At 51.6% G+C, this 18,671-nt stretch overlaps 1 protein-coding gene across 3 annotated transcripts; it reads right to left on the bottom strand.

Annotated features, from left to right (window-relative positions):
* Nucleotides 1-1,555: 1,555 nt before the first annotated feature.
* Nucleotides 1,556-17,852, bottom strand: Cnnm3 (cyclin and CBS domain divalent metal cation transport mediator 3). 3 transcript variants are annotated; one of them, XM_021151324.2, is made up of 9 exons: nucleotides 16,596-17,852; nucleotides 10,613-10,756; nucleotides 9,419-9,568; nucleotides 8,958-9,127; nucleotides 8,730-8,826; nucleotides 8,319-8,452; nucleotides 7,781-7,919; nucleotides 5,654-5,752; nucleotides 1,556-4,600 (listed from the first exon to the last, which is right to left on the bottom strand). In XM_021151324.2, the coding sequence occupies exons 1-8, from the start codon at nucleotides 17,830-17,832 to the stop codon at nucleotides 5,703-5,705; spliced, it is 2,121 nt and encodes a 706-aa protein (XP_021006983.1). In that variant the 5' UTR covers nucleotides 17,833-17,852; the 3' UTR covers nucleotides 1,556-4,600; nucleotides 5,654-5,702. The 3 variants fall into 3 exon arrangements, with proteins under 3 accessions (XP_021006983.1, XP_021006825.1, XP_021006899.1); XM_021151166.2 differs by lacking the exon at nucleotides 5,654-5,752; XM_021151240.2 differs by lacking the exon at nucleotides 5,654-5,752 and having other exon boundaries at nucleotides 9,419-9,565.
* Between the last annotated feature and the right edge of the window lie 819 nt (nucleotides 17,853-18,671).

Genomic DNA, 18,671 nt, shown 5'->3' with positions numbered 1-18,671 from the left:
TGAAGATGAGATCCAAGTATTGGTTGAAGACACCGTAATCTACGAATCTGAACAAATTATAAGGGATCCTACCTAGGTGGGTGGTGGGTTGGAAGTACCGTAATAGCCCAGGATACAAATCAAACAAAAATCTATCTCTTCCCTAATAGTAGTGAACACACAGATACAAAAACCATAGTTCTATTACAACTGTTTAAAACTAGATAGGGCTGGAGAGATGGCTCAGCAGTTAAGAACACTGACTGCTCTCCCGAAGGTCCTGGGTTCAAATTTCAACAACCACATGGCTCACAACTATCTGTAATGAGATCTGACACCATCTTTTGGAACATCTGAAGACAGCTACAGTGTACTTACATATAATAAATAAACAAACAAACAAACAAATAAAAAGAAAGAAAGCACAAGATATCAGCTCTCCCCAAGATGTTAACCAAAACCCAAGCCAGATGTAAACAGAATTATTCTAAACTTTGTAAACAAGTGTATACCCCAATCTGAACCACATGTGGTCCCTTCATATATATATCCCAGCACTTGAGAGGACTCGGATTGCTTTGAGTTCCTGTCTAGGTTGAACTGTGTGAGACTTAAAAAGGCAGAGGCAGGCGGATTTCTGAGTTTGAGGCCAGCTTGGTCTACAAAGTGAGTTCCAGGACAGCCAGGGCTATACAGAGAAACCCTGTCTCGAAAAACCAAAAAAAAAAAAAAAAAGGAACTAAAAGGCAGGTATGGGTCTAATGCTTGTAATCTCAGCATCTGGGAGGCTGAGGCAGGGCACTGTGAGGTCAGTTTGGCCCACAGGCTGGCCCCTCCCCCCCCCCTTTTTTTTGAGACAGGGTTTCTCTGTATAGCCCTGGCTGTCCTGGAACTCACTTTGTAGACCAGGCTGGCCTCGAACTCAGAAATCCTCCTGCCTCTGCCTCCCGAGTGCTGGGATTAAAGGTGTGAGCCACCACGCCAGGCCATGTTTTGTTTTTGTTTTTTTTTGAGACAGGATTTTATCCTGGAACTCACTCTGTAAAACAGGCTGGTGGGCCTTGAACACTAAAGATCCACTTGCCTCTGAGTGTTAGGATTAAAGGCATGTACCACCACACCCAGCCTGGTACCCTAGTTTATGAGAAAGGGGGGGGACCCAAAGTGGGTTCAACTTTAGTGATCTAGAGTGCAGTAGACAGAAACTAACATGAATTAGCCGACAACTCAGGGCGCCACACAAATCCACCCAAACATACTACGGGGAAGATTTACCATTTGAATCGATGGCCAGGGCTCAGAAAACTTGGCAAAGGGCCAAGAGTTTAAGTTTTGCAAGTCACCAGTTGTCCTCCAGCTCTTCCAAAGGATCCAGGTTCAGAAGGAGCCAACGTCTGCTGGCCTCTGCAGGCACTAAGCACAGACACGCAACACACACACACACACACACACACACACACACACACACACACACCAGCTAGGACCCAAGCCTTATTTAAAGAAACCACATTTCAAAATGGACCATAAGCTTACATGTAAAACAAACTATTAGGAAGAAAGACAATTGAGACAGATATGGTAAAAGTGCAATGGAAAAATTGATGAAAATGAATTTAATCAGGCCAGGCAGTGGTGGTGCACGCCTTTAATTCCAGCACTCGGGAGGCAGAGGCAGGTGGATTTCTGAGTTCAATGCCAGCCTGGTCTACAGAGTGAGTTTCAGGATGGCCAGGGCTACAAAGAGAAACCCTGTCTCGAAAAAAACAAAACAAAACAAAAAAAAAAGAGAGAGACTTTAATCACAAAAACCTTTAAGATGAGCCAGGCGTGGCAGAGCACGCCTTTAGACCCAGCACTTGAGAGGCAGAGGCAGTGAATCTCTGAGTTTGAGGCCAGCCTGGGCTATACAAACAAACTCTTGGCTTAAAACACCAAAAACAAAACAAAAAAACCCTCCACCTGTACAAGACCTTGCGGTGAGAACACAGTTAATGTTACTGAGCCTGTGGCTGCTCAGTCCTTTAGACTACACACTTTACAGAGGGAAGAACATGGCAGAGGTCAGAGCCCTGATGAACTCAGGAGGACCCACCTAAAAGAATAGCCCAGGGATTCAATCTTTAGTATACAGGCTTTGGGGTCACAATTCAGATCTAGAATATAGTACTACACAGATAATCTTTGCAAACCAAAAGTCCAACGAAGGATTTTGTAATCTAAATATCTGAAGAGTACTCAAGAAAAAAAAAAAAAAAAAAAGACAGGGGTGGGGTGGAGATGCACAAACACACGGAAAGGAATAGACCAGTTGCCAAACTGAAAACATGAACAGGCTCATGGACGAGACCAAGGAAAAGCAGACAAGAACCACAGACAGCAAAGGACTGATGGTCATTGGCCCCTTGGGGGGTCGGGGGGAGAGAAACCAGATCATTCCTACATTTCCTGTAGGAATTTAAACTTGTGCACAGCTCCGCTCAAAGGCCAGGCAGGCTCTTTTTTAAGGTAAACGTCATGGCACCTGTGTTGCTGGCACATCCCAGGCGGACACCAGTCTTCACACTGTATCTGTACGTAAATGTTCATAGCAGCTTTATTTTGAAAAGGCCAAAAACTGCAAATAACCCAGATGTCCTCTGACAGGACACTGAATACACCACGGGACATCATTTGGCAAGGAGGAGCGAGCCACTGACACACTGACCTGGAACAGCCTCTAGAGCACTATGCTGAATGAAGTCAATCCCAAAGTCCGGCCGCACACGACACAGCCCCTCAAACGACATTCTTGACATGACAAAATGACAGAGCTGAGGAACAGTCTATGGTCCCAGGGCTTAGGGCGGGGCAGGTGGCTCTGAGGGACAGTCCAGTGGGTTAGTATTCTCCAGCAGTTACTCGGGTCTACAGAGGTGGCAGAGTGCAGAGCCCCACAGCCCTGCACACTATGGTTAGTGACATGGGAGCACTGGGGAAAGCCAGATAGAGGGTACAAGGGCTCTGTGTCTTTGCCACTTCCTATGAATCTACAATTACTGTAGTTAGGGCTAAAGAAGCAACAGCTCCAAGTGCATCCTGGCATCTGGATTCCAATTACCAAAAATCAAAAAAAAAAAAAAAAAAAAAAAAAAAAGTGAAACCTAAATCAAGGCCTCAGTTGAGTACTCCAATTTTAACATTCTAGTTCTGGTAAATGCAACAAGGTTATCTAACACGTTAACATTAGGAGACAATGGTAAAGGGCATAGGGGACTCTTCTAGGAGGTTAAAACCACTTCAGGACCACAGCCCTGGGAGTTCAAGGTGAGCACAGGCATCCAAGGTTCTAACTCGATTCTGAGGTTCAGCTGAAATTTAGAATTCTGTTTTGGAGACAGGTAATTCAAAGTATTTGTTTCCAACCTGGGTTTGTTCTTAGAGCACATTCCGTTATAGTATTTTTTTCAGCAAGCGTACCACTGTTCTCTTAGCTTCCAAGTCTCACAAGGGCCCACATTCTTTTAAGAATGGTTCCAGAAATCCGCCCTTCCCACCCCAATCTATTGTCCCAGAGCTCAAACTGTGGCAAAGTATAGGTAAACTAGAAGAGAAAGACAGAATCTTTCCACCCGTGTCTCTAAAACATCACTGGAAAGACAAAAGCGCACAGAATTTGAGTATTTCAGAGATATGAGAAAACCGTGACTTCTTAGCAAGCGACAAGGACATAGCAGGCTTACAACCGCTTCACTGACTGCTGCTCCATGGTACACTGCTGCACACCTTCCTGGGTGCTCAGGGCAAGAGCACAAGACAGGTATAGCAGGCGCCATGGCCCCGGGTCAGTCAACACTGACCTTTGGCCTTCCACAAATGACCTCAAACAGAAATCGACAATACTGTGGTGGCGCCGTGCCCAAGTGGGAAAGAAATGCCAGGCGACCCTGGGCCAGCCTGCTCGTGACTCAAGGAGCCAGAGGAGCTTCCTCCACAGGAGGGAGCAGAACGGGGCACAGATTACTGGGGAGCTGTGCTCTTAGATTTGGCACATGAAAAACTGGGGTACATGAATCAAAATATGGCATTGTAGGGGAAGCCAAGAAGTACACGGCAGGGCCATGGATTTGAACACTTCCATCAAAACTCAGCACTCTTGGCTTGCTCAGAAAGTGGCGCCATTGACAGAGGGTTGGCCAACCAAAAGCAGAATGACCACAGGCCAGGGCCATGTAAAGGCAGTGGCTGTACCCGAATGGCACTGGGCTCAGGGAGACATATAAACACACTGTGCTGTTACAGCATCGGGGAAGCTGGGACCTGGGGACTAGAGATGACGCTGTTTCTTTTGTCCCCTTGGAAACAGGCTTCTGGAGGGCTGCTTTGTCAATCCCATCTCCTCAAGGACAGCAGGACGGCTGGAGACTCTGGCACCGAGGCGGCTCAGGACCCACAGCTTACAAGGGCCATCTAAAACGTGGCCAGGATAGGTAGGGACAGGCTGGCATGAAGCTCCTGCTCGGCTCTCCCAGCTCCCCAAACGCTTGTCCATTTCCAGCTCGGGGCTGTCCGGCAAGCAGTTACACTCCTGGGTTCCGCCCAGGGCTCTCCTCCACTGGGATGCTGGGTCTGCTGTTGGTGGACCCTAAGGAAAAGGGGAAAAGAAAATTGCATTCACACTTGTCAAGGGAGCGGGCTCTGCAAAACTAAGTACTGAACCTTTAGGACAAGGAGCAGCAGCCTGGACAGATGGGCCTCAGAACACCTCGGGAACCAGCAAAGCCTTTAGGAACATGGTCAGCAGGCTTCAAGAGAGAAACTCACTGCAAGGCCAGATGCCACCCATGAGGGACAAAGGTCGGCTATAGACTATCCAGTCATTGGTCTGCGGAGTGCTGTTTCCCTTCTTTGGGGCAGGAGGGGTTGAGACAAGGTCTTACATAGCGCAGGCAGACCTTGAACCCTAGATTCTCCTGTCTCTATCTCCTAAGGACTGGAACTAAAGGTGCACTACCACACTTTTAGACTCAATTGTATTCATTTCATTCTTCAAAGCCAGCTTCTCTTATACTGATTTTGTTGTGTACATACTACACACATGAGGGTAAGTGTGTGTCCTGATGTGCATGGTGGTCAGAAGACCATCTCTGAGAATCAGTTCTTATCTTCTTAGGTCCTGGGGACTGAACTTGGCTCATAAGGCTTATCGACAAGCACCTCTACCCACAGAGCCATATTGCCAGCCCTTGTTTTGTTTTGAGACAAAGTCTTGCTGGGCAGCTTGGAATTCACCATGTAGTGCAGAGTGACCACAAACTCAGGGCAGTCCTCCTGCCTCATCCTCCAGGGTGCTGAGATTACATGCATGAGCCATGGTACCTATGGGGTGCTCTGCAGTCTTTACTTCAGGAGGCTCAGGCAGCTATGCTGGGCAAAAAGAACCTCCTGTGGATGATCAAGAGTCCCTGTGCTACAGCTACAAGGAAGCCTATTGTTCCAGGACTAACCAGGTGTCTCATGTCCCCCTGTCTTCTAGAAAAAGTAAATACTAGGAAAGTAAGATATAATACGTCTTCCAACTCCTCCCACCTAGTGAGAGAAGCGCACCCCAGCCTGGGAAGCTGCCCGCAGTGTCGGCCAACAGCTAAAGGATGGGGAAAGGAAAGCAAAGGGGAGGGGAGGGGAGGGAGATATTTACCTTGGTGTCCTCTTAAAACAAAAAATGCTCACTAGTCCACAGTCATTTATCAACTGCAGTTTCCAAGTGTGCCAAAGAGGGAAAGGTGAACTGGGAAGGCTGAAGAGAGCAGAGAAAAGAGAAGAGGAAACAGACTGTTGAGTGGCAGGGACCCGCCTCAGCTCCACACTGTGAGGAAGGCTGGGGGGAGCTCTGTACCATACAAGTGTTGCTGGGATCACAGAGGGACGCCACCAACCACAGGGCTGCCCGGAAAGCAGTACCACAATCATACTATGGGGAGGACTTACCATCTTAACCAGAGGCCAGGGCTCAGCAAACTTGGCAAAGGGCCAAGGGTTTAGGTTTTGCAAGTCACCAGCTGTCCCAACCACTCAGCTGCACTTCTGCCACTCAGAAGCGGCCAGACATAACCCAGACAGATGGGCAGGCCCTAATAAAACCTTATTTATAAGCTCAGGCAGCTGGCCAAATCGGGCTCCGGCACCACAGTTTGCTGACCCCTGATGTAAGGCAATTTAAAGTTCTTGTACCTTTCAAACATTTCAAACCTTTCAACAAAGGCACTTTTCTGTCAGGGACTCAGGCCAAGTCCACAGGGCCTGAGTCTCTCTGCACGACTTTAATCAGTGTTCCACTGAAACCAGCTCTGTGCAGTAACACTAATCTCTGAGACAGGGACAAACACAGGAAGGCTGCAGAGTTAGGCAAACCTCAATGGGGCAAGCACTGGATCGTATTTAGGTGAAAATGCCAACATCATGTTGGCAAGCCGGGTGGATAAACCGTTACATAGGAGAAACGGCCCACAAGCCACTGAAAATTACTCTTTTGTAGGATAGCCCAAAGAGTAGGCAGAGACAAGAGGAGTAAAAAAGATCTATCTCTACAGAGACCAGAGGTGCAGCTCGAATGGTAGGAGTGTGGGCAAGGCTCTAAGTTCAATCCCCCAAGCACCTGGAAGGAGGAGGAGGACAGCGGGGGAGGAGGGGTGGAGAGGAAAGCACTCTCAGAGGAGAGCTACTATTCCCAGCTCAGGTCTGCACACTGAATACAGTCTGTACCGTCTGAGTAGTGGATGGAGCCAGAAAACATCTGAGTTTTAAAAACAAGTCTCGGTAAAGCTATTGTGACCGTCTACTCTGGGGTATTTCACAAGAAGCTCTGTAACATGCTCTAAACATGTCTTTCTGAAACTGCAGGGGGCCCATGCCCACAGCCAGGGCTTACAAGGTCTGCCTCACAGGCTGTCCCCCAGGAACACCGAGAGCTATAGGCCATGGCCGAGCCATCATTGTGGCTCAGAATCATGAGTTTCTGTCCTTTGTACCTGGGTATCACCTGATTCAGAAAGCAATTTCTACTGTAATAATATGCTTGTGATCTCAAGTGACCTAGCCCTAAGTTCCTGGAGGCTTAGGCTGAGGCTGCAGCCACGGGCACTCATGTACTAGACAAGCCCAGCATCCCACCTCTCTCAGGAAGGGCAGCTCTGCCATGGAGACAGTCAGCTCTAAACCTGGTGCTTGCAGAGTCAATGCCTGGTAACAACTTGGCTCCTGCAGGTGGCAGAACGGAGTGAGGGACAGGCGGCGGCGGCCAGCCTTCCAGAATACTTCTGAGGCTCAGCTTGGCAATCCTGAGCCTTATCTAAGGACTGATCAACTCAAGAAACAACAGAAAACCCCTGGCTTTTCACCGCCCACACCATGGACCCCATGAGGCAGGCCAGTGCCTACTCACAATGCAAACTGCTCCCCACCTGCGCTTTCTGCTCCCAGCTCTACAGACCTTCCTGTCCACATGTGCCAACTCAGTCAAGTGTGCCCTGGCCCTGGCAAACCTGATTCTCTAGACCTTCTGAAGGTTTCTAAACTGAACATCTTTCCACTTATCAAGAACTAATTATGCCATCTCTTAAGAGGCCACAGAGAGAAAATGCTGGCCTCTATCTGGAATGCCAGTTGGGTCTATAATTCGGTATAATTCAAGTTTCTACAAATAGAAAGAAGGAAAAGGATGCAGAGAGAAACAGAAAGGATATAAGACAGGGAAGCAGGGAGCAGAAGCGGGGTTCCACACGACTCCTGGGCCCCAGCATTTCACAATGCATAGTGTGGAGCTTACCTGCTGTCTCTCTGGACTTGTCACCAAGGAGCCTGGTCTGGCTGCCTGGGATAGCCTGGAGCTCAGCATTCTCTGGGGATGGAGGCAAGCTTTGGGCTCGGGTAGCCAGGAGTGCATTAAGGTACTGCAGCCGTGTGACCTAGAGGGTAAGTAAGAGAATAGAGAAATTACCCAGCAGGTGCCTCCATGAGGGACAGACAGCCGAGCTCCTGCCTTTGACCTCCGACAGGCAGGTCTTTAAACTGGTGAAAAGCAAAAAGCCTCCAAGCCAAGGGGTTTTGGTTTTTGGCCACGTGTCAGGATCACCAACAGAGAGATGAGATGCAAGGCTTCCAGATAGGCCCAGAGCCCAGCAGTGCAGGGGAGCAGGAGGCCCCACCCCTCAGGGAGCGAGCATGTTTCTCTAGCTGAGTGCACTCTCCAGCCTCACACTCATCAGCTCAGTAGTTCATCTCCGGCCTCACACTCATCAGCTCGGCTAGCCTCTTGGAGGCACAAAGGCAGCCAAGGAGCACCAACATGCAGCCCAGACAGTCACCTTAATGAGCTGCAGGTCGGAAAGGGCCCTCACAGTGTAGTCAGGACAGTACGTGCAGGAGCGGGTACCGTCGGCTGGTTCAGGCTGCAGGTCATGGCGGATGAGTTGGCGTGAAGACACTGGGGACTGGTGAGCTGCAGAAGAAAGGATAGAGGCGGTGGGACCCAATGGGACAAACATTGAGAGAGGACGGTGGGAATGTGGGAGATGGGGGAGCCACCCTGGGACGTTTGCAGGAATCAACAGGGTGATCAAGAAAAACAAGGCAGAAACGCAGGCCTGCCCTCTACACTGCCTAGTGACAAGAAGTTCCTGTGGGCAGACACAGAGACCTGCCATGGCACCAGAGCATCAAGGGCAGTTCTGTTAGCCATATCCACAACCCTCAGCTCCAAAGGGCCCAAAGCATACCTGAGGATGGGGCTGTCAGGGCGGACACTCCATAGTACGTGAAGGCTCCGTTCTCGAACTTCAGGCCCTCTTTCCCAATTTCCACCTCGACTCTGCCCTGGGAAGACAACAGAGGTGGACAGGTTATCTCTCCCATCATGGGGGAGTACGGAGAAGCCGTCAGCCCCTGTGTTTAAGGGTGTATGTCTGGATCACTCTCAGGCTTCAGGCCTGGGTAACCACGGTTACCTGCAGAATGAGAATGAAGTAATCTACTGGCTGGCTGCGCTGGTACAGATAATGGTGTGCGGCCAGGCGGTTGCTCTCGTCAAACGTCACCTCCTGGTTGACACTGGGATGCTTCAGCAGGTGCAGCAAGACTTTCTCAGAGACTCGCAATGGGCTGAACACATCCACCTCTGCCCCACGGTGGGAGAAAGGGACAGTGTCCACTGGGGCCCAAATGGCCTGTCATCACACCTGCCTCCTGCTGCCTCCTGGGCTCTCCCAGTGGCCCCTGGGCTGCGGCAGTCCACACAAGAGAGCCAAGAGGACATACAACATGAGCCAGATGAGGTTCCCAGAACACGCCTTACCAGGAGACACCAACTAGCTCTGTCCAGCTCGCTAGGAGCCTGGTGTCTGGCCTGGGTGGTTTCTTGACCCTCTGGGTGGTGAGACCAGGGGCAAGGACCACCCTTCACCCTCACCTCGGGAAAGGAAGCGCTGGGTGGCCAGGAGCAGCTGAGGCGAGATTTTTACTTTATATTCATCATCAGACACCTTGAATAAGGAGAATTCCTCCTTTCGCTTGAGAGGAGCTCCCAGGGCGACAGTCTTCTTCCTCACCTTTGTGTCTGCTGGGGGAGTAAAGAGATGGCGTGAGCAGGCAGGTGTCAGCACCGAACAATGAGCACAAACCTCGCAAGTGCTTCTGCTGCCTATTTTCCCTTCTTCCCAAGGTCCAGGGACTTCAGGGAAGACATCACTAGGACCCTAAGGAAACAACCTTGCGACTGCTTCCTCAAGACACTGAGCTGCCATGCCCCAGACAATAATCCTAGTTGGAGGAAGCCACGGCTCACATTCTGGCCACGCCCAGAGGAAGCCTGGCTCTCCTGCTGTTAGGGTTGCAGAAGAGAACGCCCCTCAGGATACGCCTGCTTGACCATCACCCACAGATAGGGCAGCAGCTACCCTGGTGACCTGCATCAGCCCAGGAACAGAACTGAAGACACAGACATAGCAGTGCAGGGTCCCAAGTGGCCAGGTGAGGCTCCAGCTACCAAAGGTCCCACAACCTGCTTGGTAGTAAATCATTTATTTGTATATTTTGGAGACAGGGTCTACCATGTAGCCTTGTAACTACCATGTAACTCAAAAGATTCACCTGCCTCTGCCTGGCATGTGGAATTTTTTAAAAAATATTTAGTTTAATGTCAATAGCAACATTTCTTTTTTCAAATATTTATTTTAATGTGGATTTTTTTTTTAAACCTGTGTGCTGAAGGTGATCAAACTCTGCCCCATTCCAGCTAGACAAATACTCTACTACTGAGCTTCATATCCCATTCAAAGAATGCATCAAGGAGCTAAGCCCAAAGGAATGTGGGCTCGGCAAAGGCAGAAAAAAGGCATGGGCCTGCCAAGAGCAGCCTCTTCCAGTGATGGAGGGCTGCCTACAGAGCCTTCTGTTCACACAGGGCCACAAAACTCAACCACACGTCGGTCTGCATGGCTTGTGTGGAGGGGCAGCACCAGCCTATACCAGAGGAGGGGAGGCCTGGTCTGGCTGGAGCTCCAGCCGATTTCCAGCAGCATTAAGACCCACAGGCCTCTGGCACAGATGCCCCTCAGGCTGCTGGAAGGGCTCGGAGGTAGAGGGAAGCAGCTGTCAAACTCACAGTAGTCTTCAGGCTCATCCAGGACCTCAGACTTGATGATCTCCTCGATGACGTCCTCCAGGGTGACCAGGCCCAGCACCTCATAGAAGGGGTCGCCCTCGCCCTCATTGTTCACCTTCTGCACAATGGCCAGGTGGGACTTGCCTGTGGGAGGGACACTTATTTGCAGCCTGCAGGGACCCCCTGATAACTGCTGAGTCAGAGTGCCTGCTGGGTTTCTAAATTCCCTCCAATCCTTGCTGCTAGTGCTGGGGCTGGCCGGAGCTAGCAGGCAGGCGCCATTCCCACTTGGGCTGATCTGCCACAGGACACAAACTCGTGAGGCCAGGCAGGGAAGGTCACAAGTGCAACATGTGAGTTTTGAATTCTCAAACCCAAAGGCTGGGTTCTAAAAGGCCACCCAGAGAAGCCTCAACTCAGCTCCCTCCTTGCAAGAGTGAGTCCCTCTGGGTACCACTAACAGTAAGGAGCAACATCTCCTATGCTCCTGGACTTCTCTGAAAAAGGCTTACAATTCTGTGGCCTGCTGTGCCAGGATGATTCAATAATAAACGGGAGCAGACCCCACACATGTGACTACAGCATAGGACAAAGTGTGAAGGGACAGGAGGCCTTTCCAAGGCAGCAGGGGAACAGAAAGGGAGGCTCTAGGCATGAACATTGTGTCCCCACTAGACAGGACTGAACACCCCCCAGGGCAGATGGACAGTTTGGCTGGGCCAGCTCCATAGAAGACCCACAGCTATGACTGCCATGAGAGGCTAAAATAACCAGACCAAAGGCTCTATATTCACTTTCGTTAGCAGGCTCAAACAGTTATTTGGAGGCTGGGAGAGCTATCATGATGCATACCTTGTGTGTGTGTTAGTGTGTGCATGTGTGCTCTGCTGGGAACAGAAACCAGGACCTCATGTTTTCCCACTATTGCCAGCACTAACCTATGCCTCAAGCCCCTTTGATCTCTTCTAAAGCAACCATGTATATGTGCACACTGAGAAAAATCACATGCTAACATTCTTCCCATTAACTGAGATCTGATTCATCAGCACTGTGACAATCACTTGGCTTCTGACAAACGACAGTAAACCATACCTCAAGCTGGTGAAGGCAGAGACTGAGTGAAAGCTTACCCCTAATCCTTCCTCTGCTTCAAGAGGTCTGTGGGGCTGGCAGGGAAGAAAGCAGGGGTTGATTGCTTTACAGAAAACACAGTCACTGCAGCTCCAAAGCACTCTCTCTCTCAGGCATAAAGTAAGCCCTGCCAGACGCCCCTCTTCCCAGTGGACACCATTCCCTACCTAATGCTGTTTCAACTGACCACATGGAGCAGGGACAAGAAGCCAGAGACTCCAGACTCAGATGCTTGGCAGGGAGTGGAGGGAAGTGATCGAAAGACTGTGACATCAGGAAGACTGTAATATATGCCCTGTTTCTTTTTTCCTTCCTTCTTTTCTTTTCTTTTCTTTTCTCTTCTCTTCTTTCTTTCTTTCTTTTTTTTTTTTTTTTTTTTTTTTTTTTTTTTTGAGACAGGATTTATTTGTATAGCTTTGGCTGCCCTGGAACTTGCTTTGTAGACCAGGCTAGCCTCAAATTCACAGATTCACCTGTCTCTGCACCCAAGTGCCAGTATTAAAGGTGTGTGCCATCACAGCATGGCTGTCCTTTGTTATTTATTTAGTTTTTGGTTTTTCGAGACAGGGCTTCTCTGTATAGCCCTGGCTGTCCTGGAACTAACTCTGTAGACCAGGCTGGCCTCGAACTCAGAAATCCGCCTGCCTCTGCCTCCCAAGTGCTGGGATTAAAGGCGTGCGCCACCACTGCCCGGCTTTGTCCTTTGTCCTTAAGAGGAGAAAAGTATGAAGGGGTTGGGAGGAAAAGGACCCACACATAGAAATGCAGAGGCCAAGGAGGCTCCTCACTCACCACACGACTGAGGATGTCAAAGGGGACAGAAAGGACCCCACTTCTTCTAGAAGGCAGTCACTGAGCAGCTTCTAGAACAGTCCCTTTAAACAGTGAGGCATTTAACCCCAAGCCCTTCAGCATCGGAATGCTTGGTTCTTCAGAGGCCACCCACCCTAAATCTGAAGCCCCTACACCGTGGCTGGACCCATTGGTGACATTTTCTTCCTGTTGACATGTTGAGTGGAACCAGCTCAATTTCCTATCCTAAAACCCAAGTGCAGAGGTTTCTGCCCTGCCACACATCCTCCATCCTTTGGTCCTGTGCTAGTCCACTGCTACCTGGGCTCAACTTTACAGCCGTTTGTGGTGCATGAAGACCACCCATGTTCACTCTCCCAATTCCTCCTCAGCCCCAGGACCAAAGAGCAAGGGCAAAACCGCCATGGCAGAGTGCTTGACTGACATGTACCTGGCTCTGGGCTTCCTCCCAGGCACCTGGAAGGAAAAAGCCAAGGCCATCCCGCTGCTAACCTCTCCTTATACCCCCCACCCCCCACCCCACCCCTCTCTTACAAAGCCATCTATCTCCTTAGCTTTCAGGACATTCTGAGACTCCTCCTTCCTTCCACAGTCCAACCTGCTCCCGGCCAACTTCTCCAGCCCCATCCTCTTGCATGCTTTGTGCTCCCCTGCTTTCTGTACCACTCTTGTAGCTCTGGAGATAGATTAGTTAGCCTGACACTGTTTGCAGTAGCTATCAGAGGCCTGTAAAGAATCTACCCCTTGGTATGCACACTCCAATGTAAGAAAATATTCACCTGCTCCTGGCTCCAGCCCTTAAGGAAGCCAAAACACAATCACACGGGAAGACTCTGAGGCACCCTCCAATACAACCTCTGGCTGCACAGTCCTAAGCCAAGCACAGCACAGTTCCTAAATCCCACATCCTAACACCTCCCTGGGTCACCTCCTCAGGCCAATGTGGCACCTGACCTGACTTCCCTGAGTCACTGGTGTCCACATCAGCCACCGATCAGTAAAAACCAGACACTCTACGTGTGGGACGCACTGAGCACTTTAGCGCAAGCGCTTGGGTGGTGGAAGCAGGAAGATCTGGGTTCAAGGGAGCCAAAGCCACACAATGAGACCCTGTCTCCAAAAATCAAACACCGAGGCAGTGCTCCTGGCTCACAGCCCTGCTGATCAAATGACCCACCCCATGTCTACAAGGTGACACACAAGGGCTCCACTCATCTTCCCTCTGTGAACACTTTTTTTTTTTTTTCAAGACAGGGTTTCTCTGTGTAGCCCTGGCTGTCCTGGAGCTCACTTTGTAGACCAGGCTGGCCTCGAACTCAGAAATCTACCTGCCTCTGCCTCCCAAGTGCTGGGACTAAAGGCATGCGCCACCATGCCCGGCTTTTTTTTTTTTTTTTGTCTGTGAACACTTTTAACTAAGGGTCTGCAGTGAGAAACAGCTCTCATCTGTGTCGTCCTTCACACCAAGCTTAAATTCAGCTCTCTCCAGACAGGGATGCCCCTCGCCCCTCCACCGCCCTAACCTGAGCTGCAGAGGAATGGGACACTATGATGACTACCTCCCCTGCTCATCCCCCTCCCCAATGCCACGTGGCTTCAAACTCACACTCCTCCTGCCTCTGTCCTCAGCTGGGGAGGGACGTGTCTTTCCTATTGATACAGGTCAACCAGAACTTGCTCCGGCAAAGCGTACACCATTGTCCTCCATGAGACTGAGAAACCTAAAGAGACTCTGAAGCATCAAAGGGACAGCGATGGTCCTTATACTCCTCTCCTAACAGAAGGCTTATGAGGATTCTGGAAGAGATGGACCCTATCTGTCCAGGGGCACCCTTAAAAGGCTAGTTTGCTGGGCACTAACAAACACCATCTCCCAGGAAGGTGTCACTAGACTGACAAGCACCCCAGACCTCAGTCTCTCTCTCTTCTTTGATAAACTAACAGCGGTCTTCCTAGGACCTGGGAACTCCAAGTAGGCAGGGCTGGCTCCCACTCTGCGAGAGGTGACAACAGCCCAGACACTATACTATCACTCACTCCCTAGAAAGAGTCTGCAGGACCAAGATCTAGGATAAAGCCAGGACACACCTGAGAGGTCAGACACAATCAGAGCTGCCCACTTAAGCCTCCCGTTCACTTATTCATGATCTACATACAGGTCTCCTGCAAAGACAAGGGAGACTGGGAATGCAGGGTGCCCGTCAAGAGCCTGGCACACGCTGAGTTCAATACAAGAGCAGCGAGCTCATCACATCACAGAGAGCTGCCTCTTGCAGTGACTGTCCAAGAAATCACTGACAGGCCCTGGGGCCTTAAGACCCACTTCAGGGGGGGCTTGCTCCATTTGCTACACCCTATCATGCAGCCCAATCCAGCCAGAGCCCTGGTGCACATCCACACTCCACTCCAAGGAAGCACGTCTGGTGCGCATCTGGTGCGCAGGAGCTCCCAGGCTCTGCAAAGCAGCCCAAGGAGGAGCATGGAGTGCTATAGAGGAGCCTACACCTTGTTTTTGTTTCAAGACAGCCCTGGGTGTTCGTGCACTCAGAAATCCGCCCTCTTCTGCTTTCCTAAGTGCTAGAACTGAATGTGTGTGCCACCTGTCCCCTAGGGGTCCACATTTTAACATGTGGAGCGGCTCATAGTTTGTACTTTCAACTTTAGATGTTCACATATATTTGCTCTTGCAGAAGACCTGGGTTTTGTTCCCAGCACCCATACGGTGTCTCACAACCATTTATAACTCCAGTTCCAGGGCATCTGAAGCCCTCTTCTCACTGTCTCAGGCACCAGACATACACACAGTGTACATAAACCCACACAGGCAAAACCCACACAGAAAATAAGTACATCTTAAAAAACAAAAAAGGGCTGATCGCCAGGCAGTGATGGCGCTGCCTTTAATCCCAGCACTCAGGAGGCAGAGGCAGGCATATTTCTGAGTTTGAGGCCAGCCTGGTCTACAGATTGAGGTCCTGGACAGCTAGGGCTACACAGGGAAACACTGTCTCAAAAAAACAAAAACAAAAAACAACAACAACAACAAAAAAAATAGGGGTTGCTCAAACAGAATGAAAGGAGTGACATTAAGGCAAAAAAGGGGAGACTGGAACTGGAGATGGGGTTAGGGAAGAGCAGGTAGCTGACATGCACTGAAAAACAATTTAAATGAAAGAGAGGAGGCTGGAGAGATGGCTCAGCTACCAAGAGCACCAGAGGGTGCAGGGTTCAGTTCCCAGGACCAGCAGGGTGGCTGGCTGTAATTCCAGTCTCAAGGAACCTAGCGCCTTCTTCTGGCTTCCATAGGCACTGCATGCATGAGGAACAACACAGGCACTCATAAACATAACAATAAAAATCTCAAAAAAAAATTTAGGGAGAAAAAAGCCAGGAAGGAAAATTAAATCATTATTCATGAGTTGCTTTCAATGACATTAAAATGGAAGTTCTCTCAGTACCCACAGGAAGTATATATGAGTCCTTTCTAATCCCACAATCTGAAAGGGCCAGGAACCATTACAGGTCCAGCTAATTTAATGCTAAAAATGCAAAGACAACAGCTTCCAGTTACCTAACCCTCTTGACATCATCTTAGTTACTATCCGAGGATCTGAGGCAACTAGGAAGTCCAAGTGCACATACTGCCCAGGAGAAGGAAACCTCTGGGATCAGAGCCAAGTAGGCATGCTTGCTGCCTGCCAACGGATCTTCTTATTCATTCATTTACTTTTGAGACAGAATCTTTAGTCCAGGCCGGTTTCCATCCTTCTAAGTAGGTAGGCCACTGCTTGGGTTTATGTGGTACTGGGGAACGGTCAGGGCTTCATGTATGTTAGGCAAGCACTGAGCTACATCCCCAACTTTTTTTTTTAATTTTCTATTTAACAAACAGGGTAACCACCTTCCGATCCTCCCGCATCAGACTCCCATAGCACTTCCTTCCGCTTCTAAAAGGTGGGTCTTTAAATATTTCCAAAGGTCATTCTCAGGTACAAGGCCATTACTTTCTGGGGCCTTTCTAACAGGGGCGTCCCCTTACCTCGCTTGAACTCCTCCAGGACAGCGTCCAGTTTGGTATCGTTGAAGACAAAGTGGAGTGGATGGTTGTAGAAGCGGGTGATGGTGCTGAGCGGTGTGCAGTCCTCGGGCTCAACGATGGCCAAGTCTTTGAGGTAGAGCATGTCCACGATGTTGGAGCGCTCCTCCTCGTACACTGGGATGCGTGTGTGGCCGCTCTGCATGATGCTGGCGAGGACGCCGAAGTCTAGGACAGTGCCGGAGTCCAGCATAAAGCAGTCTTCGAGCGGCGTGAGCACGTCCTCCACGGTCCGGGAGCGCAGCACTCCCTTGCTGAGGTCGCTGTAGGGGTCGCCGCCGCCGCGCGCCAGCTCCAGCACGCGCTCCCGCAGACGCCCCGGCCGCGCTGCCAGCTCCAGCAGCTGCCCGACCGGCAGCGCCACCGGCAAGGTGAGCAGCACCGCCAGGCGGCTGAGGCCCAACGCGCGCGGCGCCAGCGCCAGCGCCCAGCGTCCGCTCACCGCGGCCGGCAGCACCTCACCCACCAGGAACACCAGCCCCGCGCAACCCAGCACGGCGGGCACGGCGCGCTGGCCCGCCGCCCCGTACAGCAGCACGGCCAGTGCCGCCTGCGCCAGGCTGGCCAGAAGCAGCAGCGCGCCCAGGGCGCAGCCGGCCCAGCGCCGCGCGGGTTCCAGGCGCCGCGCCGCCGCGCGCTCCGCCTCCGAGCCGCTCTCGCGCAGCACCTGCACCTCGGCCGGCGCCAGCGCCAGCGCGCTCAGCTGCAGGCCGCGCGCCACGGCCGCCAGGGCCAGCAGCCCGGCCGCCCCCAGCCCCAGCGCCCAGGGCGGCGCCGCCTCCTCCGCGGCCCCGCCACCCGGCTCCACGCGCACCGCCAGCAGCGCGGAGCGCGGGTGGCCGGCCTCGGCGCGCAGGCGCAGCAGCGCGCGCCACTCGCCCGTCGGGGCGGTCGCCTCCTCGGGCTCCGTGGCCCGCCCGCCCTCGGGGCAGCCTGCGCCCTCGGCGGCTACCCAGGTCCAGGAGCTGTTGGCCAAGCCGGAGCAAAAGAGTCGCAAGCACAAAGTGGCCTCCGGCGCTGCCCTTCCGCGCAGGGAGCCCGCGCCTGGCGCGCCGTCCTCTTCCGTGCAGAAGCTCAGCAGTCCCGCGCCCGGCGCCGCCTCCCCTGCGGTGCTGCCCAGACAGAGCGCGGCAAGCACCCAGCCCAACCAACCCACCACAGCCGCAGCAGCCGCCGCCATGGCCTGCTACCCCTTCTGGGCCTCGGGCGCAGCCTACCCCACTCACCCGCGCCTCTGCTGTTGCGGCCAATCGGCGCGGGCCTCCGCGTCACTTTGACCAATAAGCGGCTAGCGGGGGCGGGCTCTGGAGAGAACTAGGCTGCGTCGGGGAGTAAACAAGCGGCGCGGGGCGGGGCGGGCCGGAGGGGCGTGGGGCTCGGCAGGCAAGGGAGGACGCGGAGCGGCCGTCTAGGACGGCCTCAGCGTCCCCGGCGCGTGTGGACGAGCAAAGGAAGGTCATTAACCCTCTGGCCCGCAAGGCTAAGAGCTGAATAAGAGCCAGGGAATGGGCACAGGGAAACCTGGAGTCGTTTGTTTAAAACATTTTCTTACCATTTGTATTTGTATGTGGGTTTGCGCTTGCGAAGGCAGTGCTTTGGGCAGACGCAAGAGGGCGTCGGATTCCCCCTGGAGCTGGAGTTCCAAGCTAATGGGAAGCTGTGCTGGGAACTGAACTCTGGTCGGTCCTCAGCACACATTCTTAACCTCAACCAGCTCTATTGGTTTGTTTTAAAGCTAAAGTCTCTTAGCTTTGCGTTGAGCTCTATGGATATCAAGACAGACACCTGCTTTTGAGGAGGATGCCTTGACAGGAAGGTCCATAGTAAATAACTCAAACCTAGAAAAATCTGTTTCTTTGAGTCTTCACACTTGTTTCATGTAATTAAGCTTACAATAAAACGATGTTTAGAGACAGATTCTGTGTGCCTTTGGTTTCTGACATGCACCTGACATTCGGGTCATTCAGCCATGCAGGGAGATAGCAGCTGTTAGGAATTTCCATACATGCTAGCTTCACA

Source organism: Mus caroli, unplaced genomic scaffold (genome assembly GCF_978045245.1).
Source record: "Mus caroli unplaced genomic scaffold, Mus_caroli_1 scaffold_1, whole genome shotgun sequence".
Taxonomy (NCBI): Eukaryota; Metazoa; Chordata; class Mammalia; order Rodentia; family Muridae; genus Mus; species Mus caroli.
Note: the sequence above shows the minus strand (reverse complement) of the source record. Positions and strands in the feature narration are given on the sequence as shown.